Source organism: Capricornis sumatraensis, unplaced genomic scaffold (assembly GCF_032405125.1).
Source record: "Capricornis sumatraensis isolate serow.1 unplaced genomic scaffold, serow.2 scaffold13, whole genome shotgun sequence".
Taxonomy (NCBI): domain Eukaryota; kingdom Metazoa; phylum Chordata; class Mammalia; order Artiodactyla; family Bovidae; genus Capricornis; species Capricornis sumatraensis.
In genome coordinates this window covers 2,416,184-2,435,384 of record NW_027184624.1, presented here as the reverse complement: position 1 = coordinate 2,435,384, position 19,201 = coordinate 2,416,184, and the positions used below count along the sequence as shown (strand labels likewise).

The 19,201-nt window shown below is 38.6% G+C and overlaps 1 protein-coding gene across 4 annotated transcripts in view; it reads right to left on the bottom strand.

Moving 5' to 3' along the window:
- Positions 1-1,134: 1,134 nt before the first annotated feature.
- The window catches only part of LOC138072368 (lysozyme C, kidney isozyme), a 55,438-nt gene continuing 37,371 nt past the window's right edge, over positions 1,135-19,201 (bottom strand). For 2 of the 4 annotated variants that reach the window (XM_068963458.1, XM_068963459.1), the window contains 4 exons: positions 6,942-7,278; positions 5,175-5,339; positions 3,242-3,320; positions 1,135-2,006 (listed from right to left, as the gene is read on the bottom strand). In XM_068963458.1, coding sequence (XP_068819559.1) covers positions 1,940-2,006; positions 3,242-3,320; positions 5,175-5,339; positions 6,942-7,077 — 447 coding nt within the window. In that variant the 5' untranslated portion in view covers positions 7,078-7,278 and the 3' untranslated portion in view covers positions 1,135-1,939. Of the gene's footprint in view, positions 2,007-3,241; positions 3,321-5,174; positions 5,340-6,941; positions 7,279-11,556; positions 11,642-14,946; positions 15,069-19,201 lie in introns of those variants that run through there. The other 2 variants (XM_068963460.1, XM_068963461.1) reach the window with 2 other exon arrangements.

The following is a 19,201-nucleotide window of genomic DNA, read 5'->3' as shown; positions in this document are numbered from 1 at the left end:
ATTTCCCAAGCAAGAGTACTGGAGTGGGTTGTCATTTCTCCAGGGGATCTTCCCAACCCAGGGATCAAACCCAGGTCTCCTGCATTGCCAGCAGGCGCTTTACCGTCTGAGCCACCAGGGAAGCCTCAGTTGCGGTACAAGGGAGTCTAAAATGATGTTGTACCTGGAGGGCTATTTGCAAGATGAAAGGTTACCAGGGCAGTTCTTACAGTAAAGGGGATGATCCAGCAGAGGGAGAAACTCAGGATCGGGAAACCCTCAGCCTAAACTGGAGTAGGGAGAGGGCTGTGATGAAGACTGCATGTGGAGACACTGCCATCGGCAGGAGCAAGGCCCTTCATCCCAGTGATAACGGGGAAGGAAGGGAGGGTGAGCCCACGGAAAGACATGAGCTCTGTTATGGTGGCCAAGAGGGGAGGGTTTTATATGAGTTGCTTCTGTTCTGTCAGTGTAATGTGAGGCTGGGTGGTCTACCACGGGCAGAGTGTGGAAGGCCAGTGGTTGGCGTGTGCGCCAGGACTTTGAAATGAGAGAAGAAGTAAATAGTAACAGTCATTTTGAGGAATTGGGACACCAACACAGGATTTCAGAGAAGTGACTAAGATGACCAGGCTGATTAGAGGGCCCATTTGAGATTTGTGTTTATGAATTTAGTGTGCGGGAAATTCCCTGGAGGTCCAGTGGTTAGGGCTCCAAGCTTTCACTGTGGAGGATGCAGGTTCAATCCCTGGTCAGAGCACTAAGATCCCACAAACCTAGTAGCACCGCTAAAAAAATTTAAAAATAGAGATCTGTCAGCATGCTTATGTATTTTTCTTCAGCAATATTTAGCTATTTTTGGATTTTGTAAGAACTTTCTTTTTAAGATGATATATACCCTATCTCTTTATGATTAAATCCATTGAGGAAAAAATGTTACTTAATGTCAATGTGCATTCTATGATTAAAGAGAATATACACACAGAAAAAAATCTAGCTGTTTCGGTACAGGTAAGGATGTAGGAAATACTAAGTGTCAGATAATCTTTTTCTCAAATATATATGTATGTATTTTTTCAGAGACGCTAAATGACTTAACAAAGAAAGACGAAGTATAAATTGCAAAGCTTTTACTGAAAATGTACTTTTTATAGCATTCATGATTTCACACCTGTGATTAACTAGCAATGATTTCAATACTTACAAACTCTTCTGCCTCTGAATTTGTGATAATGCATGAAACTAAGCTTATAACATTAAGAAAAAACAACAGCTCATCTAATCCATCTTTATATCCTTCATGACAGCAAGATGCACAATTGAGTTCTTTAAAAGGGCTAAAAGTGATTGACATAAATTCTGAGCTTATTTTTAAAGCTGTGTAAATGCAACATTTTTAAGACAACATTTAAAACAAAGGTCACACTTTATGAAAACAAAATTCTTAATTCAGGCTTTCTTTATTCTTAGTCATTTGGCATTCTGCTCCATTTAACATTTTATATTGCCCAACAAAGAGTGATTATCTTTCACTGTTTTTGGAGATGACTGAACAGATGACGGTGTTACGTGCCTACTACACAGGTGGGATCTTGCCTAAGATCAGTTTGCTTAAAGATATTATTTTGCTATATTTTTGTTGAATATTGGGGAGTACTTGTATGATTCAAGATTAAGTCTGTGCTGTTTCTTTAAGAACTGAATGCCCTGGATATATATTTGATAATTAAGATTTTAGACAAATATTCACCAGCATTAGGTCTATTAAACTGAAATACACTGTGGGCCTAATATCAAATAATAAATACATGAAGTAAACATTAAGTATCTTAAAAGAAAGACCACATGATCCTTCTTCTGTAAAAAAAACATTATTTGTTTGAAAGTATGACCTTTCCCTCAACTATTACTTCCTGAATATGAAAAAGAGATAAAATGGGTTGAAGTAAAAACTCCAGCGTTACACTCCACAACCCTGAATGTAACTGGTGAGATCTTGGTTTTGACAATGACTTCTCCATGCCACCCTGTAGAGAAAGATGAAACAAATGGTAATAAGGTTGAAACATAGCTTCACTGTATTACCTATATTTCAAGTCCTTTGGGAAAACAACATAGTTTATCAATACATGAAATAAAAGCTACAGACAGATCCAAGTATTGCTATTTATTACCTGGAGATATGTATACCAAGGACTTCACATCTCCCCCAAACCTTCGCTGGGGCACAGAACATCTGAGTACAAATGTTGAGTCCTGTGTAGTTCACAGCACAAATGCAAAGTGCATTCCATATTTACTTAATGACAAAAATAATGTCAAGATATGACAAGGAATTAGTATAAGGTGGAGAATCTTAAAACCTCTAGAAATTCCCAAAAATAAATTGAGGAGTAAAAGAATAAGATTTTGAATCCGTTAAAGTAGATTGTTTCTATGTTATACACCATTTAGCATGAATCCAAAGCTGCAATTTTCAGTTCTCAGTACCATACTTTGCTCTTTGGAAATATTCTCTCACCTCTTTCATAACAATAGGATAAAACAGCTCTCTCCTTTAATACTTAACACATACCACACTCTGTAATGGGAACTAACATAGTGTTGTACATCCATTATATTTCAAACACAAACAAACAAAGCAATAAAGTCCTAGAAAAAGAGGTCAAATTTGTGGTTAGGTAGAGTGAGGGAAGGGGAATTGGATGAAGGCAGTCAAAGGTACTACAAACTTCCAGTTATAAGATAAATAAATACTAGGGATATAATGTGCAGCATGGGGCTTCCCTGGTGGCTCAGCAGTAAAGAATTTGCCTGCAATGCAGGAGATACAAATTCAGTCCCTGGGTTAGGAAGATCTCCTGGAGGAGGGAAGGGCAACCTGCCTCAGTATTCTTGCCTGGAATAATCCCATGGACAGAGGAACCTGGCAGGTAACAGTTTATTGATCACAAAAGTCAGACAGGACTTAGTGACTAAAGAGCAAAAACAAATATAAAGCATGATAAATATAATTAACACTGCTATATTTTATATATGAAAAGTGTTAAAAAGAGAGTAAATCCTAAGAATTTTCACCACACACAAAATTTTTTTTATTTCTTTAATGTTGTATCCATGTGAGATAATGGATGTTCACTAAATTTATTGTGATACTGTTTCCTGATGTAAGTCAAATCATTATGCTATACACCTTGAACTTACATAGTGCTTTATGTCAATTACATCTCAATAAACTGAAAGGGGAAAAAAACCCACATACCATGCTCTAATGCCTTGTGGATCACTGACAACCCTCTTGGCACATGCTACAGCTTGAGTGATGTCATCTTGCAGCAAAGCTGAAAAAGAGGTGGTGAGAAGTGAAAATAACATTCATAGAAATGTTAAGTTTAGGCTCAGTCAGCTTTATTCTGTTAGGCTGAGGAAAGAACAACTAAAATAATTTTTAAGGGTCTGTTTATCTGTTGATGTTGGGGGAAACTCTTCATTCCATCCCATTTGGCATCTGTTTCTCATTTACCAAAGTCATTGGAAGCTCTGGAATTATTAATTAGCATGATAGAAGGTTTTCTTTTTACTAGGAACTATTGGAAAAAAAAAAAAAAAGACAAACAAGCAGAAACTGGTCTAGCAGGTTTTTGCTCAGCAATTCAACGCTGGAAATTGATTCTAAAGAAATAATAAGAGATGTACTGAAAGACATGTATACAAACTGTTTCATAGCAATTAATAGAGGGCATAAATGGAACTAGCCTAAATGTTTAACAGTAAGAGTTAGGTTGATACATTATAGAGCATTTATATTGTGAAAATCTATTCATTTTTAAAAAACAATAAGGATTGGTATTTGTTGACAAAAATAATTTTGTGTAATAAAGACAAAATTGTAAAGCAGTGACTATAGTACAATTTCACTTTTGTTATGTGGGTACAAATGTGTATAATATAGCTTTACATTCATGTCCGGGATTGTTGTGTATTCCAAAAGAACATGTGGATACCAAAATTTCTCTATGGTCATACATGTCTGGGTAGTAAGAATTTTTATTCAATGACAACAGGTTATTCCATAATACAAAATTTTTTAAATAAATTAACTGGATACAAAAGTATATTCTTAGACTCATCTTCACTATTAGGATTTGTAATATTTAAAAATTTAGCAGTATCAATTTTGCTATATTTCTCAAATATTTCAGGCACTAAAGATTCTACATGCTTTGGGAGGTTCAAAAAAAAATGTAGGGGATATATGTGTACCAATGGCTGATTCACACTGAGGTTTGACAAAAAAGAACAAAATTCTGTAAAGCAATTATCCTTCAATTAAAAAATAAATTAATTAAAAAAAATTTTTTTTAAAGATTCCACATGCTTTCTCTATTTTAAAAGGAAATCAATAGAATACTTGTTTCACCTCAATTAAGCAAATTTAGAAATTAACTTGTTAGAATGACAATTTTTATATAGGAGCTGTGTTTTTGGAGATTCGTTCTAAAGAATTTATAAATGAAATGTCATAATGTTTCTAATTCACCTTAAAATCACTCAGCAAAAAGAAGTTTATATACATATATATATATATATACACATAAGTAAATATGCCAAAATGTTAACAACTGTTAAATTACGTGATGAGCATATTGATGCTTATTATAGTAATGTTTCTAATTGTCCATATATTTAAAATATTTTATCATAAAAAGTAAAAACAATTTTTTAAAAATACCACGTATATTCCTCCACTTTGATTAACTAGTAATTCTTTTGTTTTCCAATAAAGGAGGGTAGATTTTTAAAAACAGACCACCCAACAAAATTATCGCTAATCCTCCCCAAACAAGGAAAGTAGAAGGAATGGCATTGTTTTCCAAAGTATCAATATGTCCAGTTATGATAAAGTGATAGGTCATTCCAGCAACTCCTGTATGTTAGCAAACAGCAAACTTTTATGATTAGAAACTGAAGAAATTAGGAGGAGGAGAATAGAGTTTCTAGATATTAAAATGGAGTTTTTATAGGTCCCTGATGAACCCTTCAAGATTTTTTTATTTCTATTGAATCTTGACCTATAGGATTGTTCCAATTTTCCCATAAGATGTTTATGGAAAAACCTGAACGAACTTTTTGGATAACTCAATAGGCATAACCAGGTGAGTCCTGTGCCATCACTCCACATTATCTTGTCTTACCGCTGCAGGGTATATGACAGGCATTAACTGCTCCTGGGGTTTTGCCATCATTACACCACCAGTGGCTATTGATTTGAAATATCCCATAATCAGTGCTTCTGTCTCCACTATTGTAGTTTGTAGCTTGTGTGTTATAACTGCTTTCCCATCTGGCCAAACACATCCCTGAAAAAAACATATTTTGAGTAATAAAGAGTGAATCATGTGACTTACAGTTCATAGCATAATCAGTTCTACTTAACTAGTTCTATTTTACTAACGACTTACTTTACAAGTATAAAGATGCATTTTACTTGTAAAGTGTTTTAACACTTTGGTGTTAAAGGTCCCTTCAGAAAATTCTTTTATTAGCAAATGATTTGGTAATACAAATGAAAAAGGTAACATATTTTTAAAAATATCTTCCATTGCTATTACACTTTCCTTACTACTAACACCCAGGTAGGATTAAGCCTAGAACAGAAAAATCAACAGAGTTGTTGACTGGGTTTGGTCATTAGCAGCAGATGCATATGTTAATGGAAAAATGCTTTTTATCAGAAAAAAATAAGGATTTTCTGGGAGAAAGAAAATTTATGATACCGAAGGCGAATTTGGGTATCAAATTATAATGCAGGCAAGAATCATAGAATAGGAAAGGCTGGGTCATCCATCCATCCATCTAGCAATTGGCTAACTCATTCAAAAATATTTATGGAGGAGAAATGTCTGAATTCAGTACGAAAACTACAGTGATGACATTGACAAATATGGACTAAAATACAAAGGAAATTTTCCTTATGGCACATCTTAAATTCTGTGGAAGAAAATGAAAAATAATTAATGAACTAGAGTCAGAATAATAAAATGTCATTTCATGCTGCATTTCAGGGATCCTTATATAGATATTGATTGAGGGGAGATAGTTCTACTGTCCCTGTTTTAAGAGTTCAATGGAATTTTTTAAAAACCTTGATGTTAAAAGTGCAACATCATGTTAGGGGGATTAAAAATGAGAAAAATACTGCCTTATTCAGAACCCAAGATCCAAATTAGAAATGGCTAGAGTCAAACAACAAGGGCTTGACAGACATGTTCCAGGTGCTAAAATGTATCTTATAGTCAGTCTACATGCACCAGTTGTCAAATTTAGTAGCACTAGAGGAGTACATGGGAACCTTGCATGCTTAGAATGATGTAGAATTTGACCCACCATGCCTCATTCCTTCACCTGGTACATCTGATTCTAAAAGAACAAGTGGATACTTTTAACCATTGTAAGTGTATAAGCTTTTGAACTGTGGTGTTGGAGAAGACTCTTGAGAGTCCCTTGGACTGCAAGGAGATCCAACCAGTCCATCCTAAAGGAGATCAGTCCTGGGTGTTCTTTGGAAGGACTGATGCTGAAGCTGAAACTCCAATCTTTTGGCCACCTGATGTGAAGAGTTGGCTCATTGGAAAAGACCCTGATGCTGGGAAAGATTGAAGGCAGGAGGAGAAGGGGACGACAGAGGATGAGATGCTTGGATGGCATCACCAACTCAGTGGACATGGGTTTGGGTGGACTCCGGAAGTTGGTGATGGACAGGGAGGCCTGGTGTGCTGTGGTTCATGAGGTCGCAGAGTCGGACACGACTGAGCGACTGAACTGAACTGAACTGAAGTGTGTAAACCCTCCAAGAAAGAAAAAAACATTCACTCAAAGACCCTTTCTTTTGGTTCATCCTCTATTAGTATCTGTTCTACACCTAGCTAACTATTTGAAAGGATGAAAAAGAGTTAACTTACAGTTTGCCAGGCTGATTCCCCTAAAGCCATCCATTCCAAATCTTTTCAGAGTTCTGGCAAGCTCACATCTCTCAAAGACCTTGCCTTGGACAGCGACCGAAAGGAGGAGAAGCCCCAGAATAAGGAGAGCCTTCATGTTGACTGAGAAGCCAGACCTCCAGGCTGACCAGGGGAGCTGGCCCTGCTTTTTAACATCTTTTCACTTCCTTCTTATGCGACTGGTTTGGGAGCTCCACCCTCTGAGACGTGGAAAACAGGAAATGTTGATTGGTTCACTAACTTTAAATTTTTCTTTCTTATGTTTGAAGAGGGACATTCTGACGTCCTAAGAATTAATCTGCAAGAAAATAGTGAAATGACATTACTTAAAGACATTGCTCAGGACTAATTGGGATTAGCACTATTGCCAAAAGCGGAACTTTTTCCTATTTTATTATGAATTTGAGCAAGTATAAAAAAAACCTGAATGAACATTTGACTCAACTGAAAATGAATTCCAATCTTTCATTACATTTTTCTTCATTAAGTTGCTTTATGTGCCTTCTGTATGTTGCCTTCATCTTTTTCCTTTAAGATTATTTTATATACACTTTCCACAAAAGAACATTGCCTGTTGTTCAGATAGGTATATAGTACAACACTATGTTGTTCGGCCAAATTCCATTCCTAACTTCTTGGTTACTCTTGTAAATTCTTAATTTATAAATCAATGTTTCGCTATTAGAAGTAAGCCTCGTGCAAATAACATTCTTAACTCCATGAACTGTGAACTTCCAGATGTTCAAGCTGGTTTTAGAAAAGGCAGAGGAACCAGAGATCAAATTGCCAACATCCACTGGATCATGGAAAAAGCAAGAGAGTTCCAGAAAAACATCTAGTTCTGCTTTATTGACTATGCCAAAGCCTTTGACTGTGTGGATCACAACAAACTGTGGAGAATTCTTCAAGAGATGGGCATACCAGACCACCTAACCTGCCTCTTGAGAAACCTGTGTGCAGGTCAGGAAGCAACAGTTAGAACTGGACAGGGAACAACAGACTGGCTCCAAATAGGAAAAGGAGTACGTCAAGGCTGTATATTGTCACCCTGCTTATTTAACTTATATGCAGAGCACATCATGAGAAACGCTGGGCTGGAGGAAGCACAAGCTGGAATCAAGATTGCCGGGAGAAATATCAATAACCTCAGATATGCAGATAACACCACCCTTATGGCAGAAAGTGAAGAGGAACGAAAAAGCCTCTTGATGTAAGTAAAAGAGGAGAGTGAAAAAGTTGGCTTAAAGTTCAACATTCAGAAAATGAAGATCATGGCATCCATTCCCATCACTTCATGGCAAATGGATGGGAAAACAGTGGAAACAGTGTCAGAATTTATTTTTGGGGCTCCAAAATCACTGCAGATGGTGACTGCAGCCCTGAAATTAAAAGACGCTTACTCCTTGGAAGAAAAGTTATGACCAACCAACATAGCATATTCAAAAGCAGAGACATTACTTTGCCAACAAAAGTCCATCTAGTCAAGGCTATGGTTTTTCCAGTGGTCATGTATGGATGTGAGAGTTGGACTGTGAAGAAAGCTGAGCACTGAAGAATTGATGCTTTTGAACTGTGGTGTTGGAGAAGACTTTTGAGAGTCCCTTGGACTGCAAGGAGATCCAACCAGTTCACTCTAAAGGAGATCAGCCCTGGGTGTTCTTTGGAAGGAATGATGCTAAAGCTGAAACTCCAGTACTTTGGCCACCTCATGAGAAGAGCTGACTCATTGGAAAAGACTCTGATGCTGGGAGGGATTGGGAGCAGGAGGAGAAGGGGACGACAGAGGATGAGATGGCTGGATGGCATCACTGACTCGATGGACATGAGTTTGAGTGAACTCTGGGAGTTGGTGATGGACAAGGAGCCCTGGAGTGCGATTCATGGTGTCGCGAAGAGTCGGACATGACTGAGCAACTGAATTGAACTGAACTGAATTCCTTTCTGACAAAGCCTTACTTCACGTTTTCATGTTAGAGCATAAAGAGTCATTGTAAAGCAAGGGAATTTTACAGCAAAAAAAACCCAAAAAAAACAGAATATGCCACCCCAAGAATCTTCCCCTTTGACACAAGAAAAATTTTGAGCTGAAGGCAATGCAGAAGAAGAAGATCCAAGAAAAGTTCTCTGTTCTCCCCCCTATTTTCCTGAAAGCAGCACATAAATGTGTGCAAGAATTAATCATCAACATCCCTAGACACATATTAGGCCCAAGTCAGGACTAGAGAACTCTGGAAAACAACCTATACTGACTAGCTATTATTTTCCATTAGTTTCTGATGTATTTATTGTACCACTATTTGCTGCCCTTGGAAGCCCAGTACTCTTTGCCTCTGTCTTGTAGTTCCCCTAAAAATATATTGTTCTTTGGTTAAGATGATCTGTAAGTCCAAGTCCTAGACACCTCTTTGAGTTACTCACCACTTTCATTTCTCATAAGTATATATGAGATGTACATGTTAATATACTCATTTCCTTTTCTCTTGTTAAGCTGTCTTTTTGTTACAGAGTCCCAGCCAAAAACCTAAAATAGTGAAAGGAAACAAACATTTCCCCCTGTACAGTTTCTGGTGAGGAGGATGGGACCGTGAAAGGCTAGAACACTCCATTCTCCCTGGAGACTGCAATTGAAATATGGGATAACAGACAGCAGACCAGCAGAAGGTACAGATTCTTACCATGTCAGTCTCCCAGCTCTTTCTCTGTCGTGCACAGACAAGAGAGGAGGATAAAACTTTCTCCTTTTCCCTTCCTTTCCAAATTCACAGTGGCAGAAGAAAAACATTTGTGAAAACAGACCTTGAATTGTGATTCTCGTGAATCTGTTTTTGTTAATCAGCCCCTATGGTTACTGACTCTTAGCCTCGCAGGAAGAGTTACGTTTTCCTTTGTCGTCTGTCATAAGGACGAAAAACCATAAGATGAGAATCTCCATTTGTTTTGTTTTCTCTTCTGAGAACTTGGCTTTGTCACCAGTGAGAATACTCCCTTTGTGGGGTTGGCGGGGTGCAGGTTGTCAGGCTTGCATCAGCAGTTAGCCAGCCAGCCAGCTAGCAGCCTAAGACATGAAGGGACAGGCAATATTCTCTTTGTCCAACCATGCTGGCTGTCAGGGAAATTTGTCTTAATGAAGTGTCTCAGGTCATAAGAGGCCTTTAGGGCCTCTACCTTTGCTGCCTGGTTTGTGAAGGAAAAATTCTCCTCTCAGTATCACCTTTCTGGTAGCATAGGTTAGGAGGTCAGTTATGTAAGGTGTCCCACTTGGCAGGACATAGAGCTTTCTTTGTCACCTGAGACAAGGAAGGTCTTTGTTTCTTAGGCTTTCTCTGGAGTGGCTCTGCATCTTGAGAGGCCTACGTTTCTTAAGGGACAGCTCTTGCGTCCTAATAGTATAAGCTCTAATATTGGTTTTAAGCTCTTGTAAGCCCTAATATTGGTTTTAAGCCATGAAAAAGGCTCACTGGCTCAGACTCACAGTTGGAATAGATCTATTGAAGACTTGAACTTTTACACCTAAAAGGACTTTTAAGATAGCTCTCATCTTAAACAAGTGTCCTACAGGTACCAATGGGAAGATCAAATTGAGAAAAAAAAAAAAAAAAAGGAAAGAAAGAGAGAAAAGATAGAAATAGATACAGAAGGTACAGGGTTTTCCTGATGGCTCAATGGTAAAAAATCTGCCTGCCAATGAGGGGGACCCTGGGTCAGGAAGATCCCTTAGAGAAGGAAATGGCTACTCGCTCCAGTATTTATGCCTGGAAAATCCCATGGACACAAGAGGAGCCTCGTGGGTTACAGTCCACTGGATTGCAAAGTCAGACATGACTGAGCGACTGTGTGAAAGAAAAACAAAACACTTCCTTAACTTTCTCAACAAGGTTAGGAGGGGAACATCAGAGGACTGTCAAGAGCTACAGCTGGCACTCAAGCAGGTATAAAACTTACAGAAATATTGATAGCCAGGAAATAGCTTTGACAAAGGTCCAGAAAAGGCACATGAAGGTTTGATTTATTGTCCTTTACTTTGTAAAGCCAACCCCACCAGGTCCAGACATCCCATATTTTGGGCCTGCACTACCAAAACAATGTCAACATTGTTGAGTTATCCTATCCTCCTGTTAAACAAAGGAAAAATGTAATAATAATGATCTTAGGTTTCTGATAAGGGCAAATATACCCTTGAGTTCCATCTCATATAAGACCTACAGTCCCTTCTCTGACCCTTGGAAATATTGATCTTACTGTATCTTTGAAATGTAAGCACCCAAAGAGATCCTTGTTGCTAAAGCAATTCAGTTCAATTCAGTCACTCAGTTGTGTCTGACTCTGCCGCCCCATGAACCACAGCACTCCAGGCCTCCCTGTCCATCACCAACTCCCGGAGTCCACCCAAACCCATGTCCATTGAGTTGGTGATGCCATCCAACCATCTCATCCTCTGTCGTCCCCTTCTCCTCCTGCCCCCAATCCCTCCCAGCATCAGGGTCTTTTCAAATGAGTCAGCTCTTCGCATCAGGTGGCCAAAGTATTGGAGTTTCAGCCTCAACATCACTCTTTCCAATGAACACTCAGGACTGACCTCCTTTAGGATGGACTGCTTGGATCTCCTTGCAGTCCAAGGGACTCTCAAGAGTCTTCTCCAGCACCACAGTTCAAAAGCATCAATTCTTCAGCACTCAGCCTTCTTCACAGTCCAACAATCACATCCATACATGACCACTGAAAAACCATAGCCTTGACTAGACAGATCTTTGTTGGCAAAGTAATGTCTCTGCTTTTGAATATGCTGTCTAGGTTGGTCATAACTTTCTTTCCAAGGAGTAAGCATCTTTTAATTTCATGGCTGCAGTCACCATCTGCAGTGATTTTGGAGCCCAGAAAAATAAAATCAGCCACGGTTTCCACTGTTTCCCCATCTATTTGCCATGAAGCGATGGGACCAGATGCCATGATCTTCGTTTTCTGAATGTTGAGCTTTAAGAAAACTTTTTCACTCTCCTCTTTCACTTTCATCAAGAGACTCTTTAGTTCTTCACTTTCTGCCATAAGGGTGGTTTCTTCTGCATATCTGATGTTATTGATATTTCTCCCGGCAATCTTGATTCCAGCTTGTGCTTCCTCCAGCCCAGCGTTTCTCATGATGTGCTCTGCATATAAGTTAAATAAGCAGGGTGACAATATACAGCCTTGATGTACTTCTTTTTCCTATTTAGAACCAGTCTGTTGTTCCCTGTCCAGTTCTAACTGTTGCTTCCTGACCTGCACACAGGTTTCTCAAGAGGCAGGTTAGGTGGTCTGGTATGCCCATCTCTTGAAGAATTCTCCACAGTTTATTGTGATCCACACAGTCAAAGGCTTTGGCATAGTCAATAAAGAACAAATAGATGTTTTTCTGGAACTCTCTTGCTTTTTCCATGATCCAGCAGATGTTGGCAATTTGATCTCTGGTTCCTCTGCCTTTTCTAAAACCAGCTTGAACATCTGGAAGTTCATGGTTCACATATTGCTGAAGCAATTACAGGACCGGAAACAAACAAATATGAGAGATAGTTTTTTAAGAAAACAAACCGTTTGATATTTTCATAAGCTCCCTTGCCCCAAATTTTGTCCATAGCCTCCACAAGATTATTCATTCAAGACAAGTAAAATTCTTAATAGTCTTTTCCACAAATATTGGCAAAAGGCTTTAGCCACCTGAGTGGGTAAATTTAACTTGTTCTATCTGCCAAAAATGCCATTTAGGTCTTCTATAAGCTAGAAAGTTTTTGTACTACTGTACTGGATATGTGGCTAAAATTTTTAAATGAAAGCTATGAGATCACAGTTTGCATCAGTCTCTATCTATATATCCATGTATATCTATGTATGTATGTTATGTATGTGTGATATTTTTATTCCTCTGGATAGTATTTGTAAAAACTTGTGAAAGACCTCTATTTAACTGGCTTAAAGACAATACAAGCACTTATTTAAACTAAGACTAGTCAAATAAGTTTATGTTGTCTCTACTTTATGCTTGAAATTATAAAATTATAAATTCTACTCAAGAACTAAATTTACAATAGAAATTATTTCCTTAATGTATGTCAATATGGTAGAGAAAAAAGTCATCTTTAAATTATTAGATTCTTTACTTCTGTAAGTTTTGCTACTTGCCTAGTTTGTCAACAAGAAAAATAACATAAAATGATGGTTAATTTTTAATATCATTAAATTTTCATGGCGACTCAAGCATAATTGTTAAGTACACATGAATTAAATAGATATAAGTGGTAGAAATGTTCGTAAATGAATTTTGCAGGTATCATTCATAAAATGTGTCTGCTTAAAAATAGTTTTCAAAATCTTTTTGTAACATTAACTTTAAATGATATTCATTGATATCTAGTTCATTTCCAAATAAAATAGTGAAATATTAATTGCCAAACACATGTTTAAGTTTATATGCTTTTCACCTCTTATTACAGAGAAACTAAAGGTATTTGGGTTTGTTAATAACATGTTGTTTTTACCACTTTAAAAAAATTGTACTATGAAAAGGCATATGTCTTTAAAAATCACGAAGTGATATATTCCTGGAAATTCCCTGGTAGTCCTATGGATAGGACTTGGCGCTTTCACTGTTGTGGTCTGGGTTCAATTCCTGGTTGGAGAACTAAGATCCTGTGGCGTCCACACAGCACAGCCAATAAATAAAGATATAAAAATTTAAAAGAGCAAATAAGATAAAAGATAAGGGTTCTAGTAAACAGGATTTTAATACAGGAGAAAGGAGAAGGGAAATTATTGAGATGAAGGGAACAGTAACCCTAAGGACTCCCTGGGGGAAAGCCAAGTTAAAGAAGTCCTGGAAGGCTTCCCTAGGGGTGCAGGGGATAACAATCCTCCTGCCAACAGCGGGCATGCGGGTTCGATCTCCAACTGGGAAGATTCCACATGCCGGAGCAACTCAGCCCGGGCGCCACTACTCCTGAGCCTGCCAGCGGCAACTACCGAAGCCCAGGTACCTAGAGCCTGTACTCTGCAACAGAAGCCAGCACAGTGAGAAGCCCAGGCACCACAATAAAGAGTAGCTCCCCACCCACTGCAACTAGAGGAAGTCCACGTGCAGCAGCAAAGACCCAGCACAACAAAAAATAAACGTTTGTTGACTAATTTTTAAAAACCCTACTACAAATGTGTGTAATAGACAAGCTTAAAAAAAAAAAATGTCCTGGAATGTTTGAAACTATTGAAAGGAGTTTGACAACTCTGACTGAGATCTAGGGCGATGAATTAATACATGAATAAGTAAATGGAAGACTATGCAAACAAAAAGTAAGGCAATTGTCAATTCCAAGAAAACTAAAACACAAGAAAAGAAGATATACAACCAAATTATACGATCATAGTATACTCATCTGTGAGAGTTTGTACATGCTTGTAAAGGGGAATAAGACATGGGGAGTCCAGAGAGCTAAATCTTCATCTTCCTTGGCGGAAATCAGTAGAAAATACCCATGATTGAAAATAAAAAATGAATAGAATAATCATACTCTTGACATATATGGCCATAATAATAAAATAGAACTAAAGAAGCTAAAAATACCTAAGAAGTTGAAAGACATTGCCTCTAGTGTTGGGAATTGGATAAGAAAGTTTAGGGCTATCTTTCAGCATTTAACTTATAACACCTCATTTGACTTTAAAAAATGTGCGTATGAATTTTATGATTAAAAAAACTTTAAAACATCTTATGTAAGAAAAAGGACTAAAAGATACACACCAGAATGTTTATACTGACACTCTTCAGAATTTTGTTCAACTTGTATATTTTGGCATTTTCCAAGTTTTGTTCTTTCAGCATATATTACTTTTATAATTAGCAAAATAATAAATAATTACACATACAGAGAGGAGTGTGCAGAATCACTAAAAAAAGAATGATTTTTTTGAAGTCCTCAACATTCCTCTGTGTATATGAATTCACCCATATTGGTAGAAATAGTCTGCCAATTAACTTTAAATTTATCCTTCTTTCATGCAGCTCATCTGTACCCAGATCAGTGGTCTCTTAAGCTTCAATAGAAAGGAGTTAAATATTAATTTTCAATGAACTTCATGAGATGCATTAAAATGGCATATAAGCTATAGAAAAAGAAACATGAGAGAATATGTCAGAACAATCCTGTTTTGTTTAGGATCATTTTTATTGTATCATTAACTTTCTTAAAAGACTGAAAAATACTCTTATAAGAATAGAATTTATATTTCTTGGAATAAGAGATAAGTTGCCAAGCTCCTGGAACACTGTCCCATCCAGGCCTTCATTTGGGAGATTATATTATTGAAGGAGGATAAAGCAGGAAGAAACATTTCCTGAGGCCTGGGTACTTGAGGAGGCAAATTTGGCCAGATCTGAGATGATAGTGATAACAGGCTTGAGAAGTGGCAGGGCCCTGCATCCCACTCCGTGGGGGTCCCAGAGCAGTGGTAAGAGGTCTCTTGGATGGCATGCAGCTGCTGGGAAAGTGAACATGAATTGCTCTCCCTTGGGAATCAATAAAGCTTTTTTAAAAAATATTTATTTATTTGGTTGTGCTGGGTCTCAGCTGCAGCAATGTGAACTCTTAGTTGCAGCATGTAGGATCTAGTTCATTGACCAGGGATTGAACCCAGGCCCCCTGCATTGGGAGCACAGAGTCTTAGCCACTGGACCACCAGACAAGTCCCTCAACGAAGCTTCGAGAAAGAGCTTCTGCCTTCGAGTGAACCATGTCAGCCTGGGTAATTACCATCATATGAACATCTCAGTGATGGACTGAAACTCTAAGGTCTTCCTCAAGTTTTCTGGGCTTTGTCCTTTCTTGAGATGCTTGTAAGCTCCTGGGCAGGGGATAAGCTAAAGAAGTTTTACAACACCATCTTTTGGGGAAATGGGGCTTAGAGACAAATTTTGTTAGATTTAGAAAAATAAAGCAAAGTGATGGTTCTTACACCCATTTATAGTATAGCAAATTTAGACCCTCTGCACTATTTGACCTAGACTTACCTTCTCTGAATGTGACTGCAGAGTGGGAAGTGAGATGGTTCTTGAGAGCCCTAGGGATGAAACTACTTTCCTGAAAATGGCTCTTCGATTTAATGATTTTGGTCACCACTGACCCTGGAGGTAAGCCACGGTGTTTTTAATTTTCAGTGACTCAGACCTCTCTGTCTTGATAATCTTGTTTCACTATAATCTATCCCATCACTTTTTTGCTGTTGTTGTTCCTGCAATCTGGTTTTTATTTTCTTGTCATTCAGTCACTCAGTTGTGTCTGACTCTTTGCAACCCCATGGACTGCAGCATGCCAGGCTTCCCTGTCCTTCATTATCTCCTGGAGCTTGCTCAAACTCATGTCCATTGAGTTGATGATGCCATTCAACCATCTCATCCTCTATTGGCCCCTTCTCCTCCTACCCTCAATCTTTCCCAGCATCAGGGTCTTTTTCAATGAATCAGCTTTTCGCATCAGGTGGCCAAAGTATTGGAGCGTCAGCTTCAGCATCAGTCCTTCCAATGAATATTCAGCACTGATTTCCTTGAGGACTGACTGGTTTGATCTCCTTGCAGTCCAAGGGACTCTCAAGAGTCTTCTTCAATACCACTATTCGAAAGCATCAGTTCTTAGGCACTCAGCTTTCTTTATGGTCCAGCTCTCACATCCATACATAACTACTGGAAAAACCACAGCTTTGACTACATAAAACTTTGTTGGCAAAATGATGTCTCTCCCTTTTCTAAATTAAAATCTATTTGTGTCAATATATGAAGGACATGAAAAACTATATGAAAATAGCATAACCTCAGGAAGTATTAATAACTGACACTGGTAAAAAAAAAAAAAGACCGTATTAATGAAAAGAGGCATTGGAATGAGTTTTGTCAAAGATTGTAAATAGTCACTTGCTATGAAGCAGTGCCATTCCGTGGTCAGGGCAGCTCCTCTCATTAGCCAGCTGACACTGTCCTTGTGTAGTTTGGCTCAGGGGTGCAGAGGACCTAGTCTCATCTCTGCTGTGGCAGCATGGCTGCTAGGAGAATTTGGAAGAGGCAGGGGAGATGGGAGGGCTGGCATGTGGGGTAAGGGACACAGCTGGACTCTCCCAGGGAGCCCAGATGCTGAAAGCTGAAGATGGAGTAATTTCTAATGGAGCTGTGTAATAGCCCTGTAAAACAGGACCAGCATCCAGCTGCTCCCAGCAAGTCCAGCATCCTAGCCACAGGTCAGAGTGGCTCTCTGTGGGGACATTCCCTGACTCAGGGCAGTGCTTCACCCTAATCCAAAGCTGGCATTTTGTTGGCCAGGTTCTTGGGTCATTGAAAAATGGTAAATGATTTGGGTTTGCCTAATCCAAACCAGTGTGTCTTTTTCGAGGATTAGTGATCACTTTCTGTTCTTTTAGCTCTCAATGTCTCTGTAATTTCAGTTCCCGCTCTTTGCAAAATAGATCGAACAAGCAAGATGCTTTCCTGCATCTCATAACACCACCCAAACTCCAGAAATCATCTAACTTTTGTACTTAATTTACTATGTAGTCTTGGTGTTTTTGTGTTTTGAGTCAGATACTCAGTTCATGGGCTTTCCAGGTGGCTCAGAGATAAAGAATCTGCCTGCCAAGCAGGAGACGTGAGTTTGATCCCTGGGTCAGGAAAATCTCCTGGAGAAGGAAATTGCAACCTACTCCAGTATTCTGGCTTGGGAAATCCCATGGACAGAGATGCCTTGCAGGCTACAGTCCTTAGGGTCGCAAAGGAATCAGACACAACATAGCGACTAAAAAACAACAATCTGTTCATACTGAGAAAAAATACTACTACTTAATATACACAAGAGAAATTATTTCTACTGTGGTGTCAATACTGTGCTATAAAAGTTATTGTGGTCTCGCACAGAGCCACAACTTACTGACCCATGAATTGATCTTTAAGCCTAAAACAGTACCAGCCTAGTCATCTGCCAGGTGCTTTACTGCTAATCACAGAGGAGATTCTACCATTCTTCACCCTTGCCATGCATCACTCTCTTTCGTCTTTGTTCCTGCTGTCTCCTCAATGTGCTGTGCAGACAATGGAAGAAATAATAGGTGCTGGTGTCAAAGACAACGCCGGGGGGTGAGCAGAACCAGACCTAAAAGCTTAATCCCCGAAACAGTAAAGTTCAGCAATTAATCCCAAAGACAATAGAAACTATTCATGAGTATTAAACTGGAAGGTAACTGGATCAAAATCTTAAAACAAAGTAAATTAACACTCTCGATTGCATTCAGGGACTGCTGCTAGAAAACTATACAAGTAATTCAGATGGCAGATGAAGTGGGAAGTGGATAATAGAACTAGGAGAATTCAAGAGATATTTAGGAGGTTTGAATAATCAAGATTGGAGACTATTTTGAGACACAGGGATAAAAGGAAAGGTATATAATGCTAGCTTTTTTTTTACTCAAATGCTTGCAATGTGTTAGCCACTTAATAGCCACATTATTTATAATTCTTTCAGGGGTCTTAAAGATAGGTATTATGTCCATTTTACAAATGAAAAACTATGTCTCCCAGAGGAGAAAAGTCCTGCCCCAAGACATACAGATAGTGAGTGGGGGAGCTGGGAGTTAGATTCAGGTCAGGTCCATGGTCTTTTCAGTTTACCTCGTTACCTTGAAGTTCAAGTGAAAGGGAAGAAATTCTCTCACAACACACTATAACTTCTTTGTCTACCTCTTGCTGATTTTAGTTCCCAATATAATTATACAAATCCATTTTATGTGTTTTAAGTGTGATTTTCATCTAAGAGGTTAATCTAACTCCAGGCAATGCCATTAAATAATCAGAGACTATTTCAAAATCAGTATTCTTTTTTTGTTAATCAGAGATGTTACTTATTTATTTTTGGCTGCATGGGTCTTAATTTCCACAGGTGGGCTTTCTCTAGTTGTGACGAGTGGGGGCTGCTCTCTAGCTGCAGTGCTTGGGCCTCTCATTCCCGTGGCTTCCCTTGTTGCACAGCACTGCTCTAGGCACTCTGGCTCCAACAGCTGCGGCTCCCAGGCTCTAGAACACGATCTCAGCGGTGTGGCACTGGGGTTATCTGCCTGGTGGCACATGGGATCTTCCTGGACCAGGGATCAAACCCATGTGCCCTGCATTGGCAGGTAGATTTTTAACCACTGGACAACCAGAGAAGCCCCTAAAAATCAATTTTCTT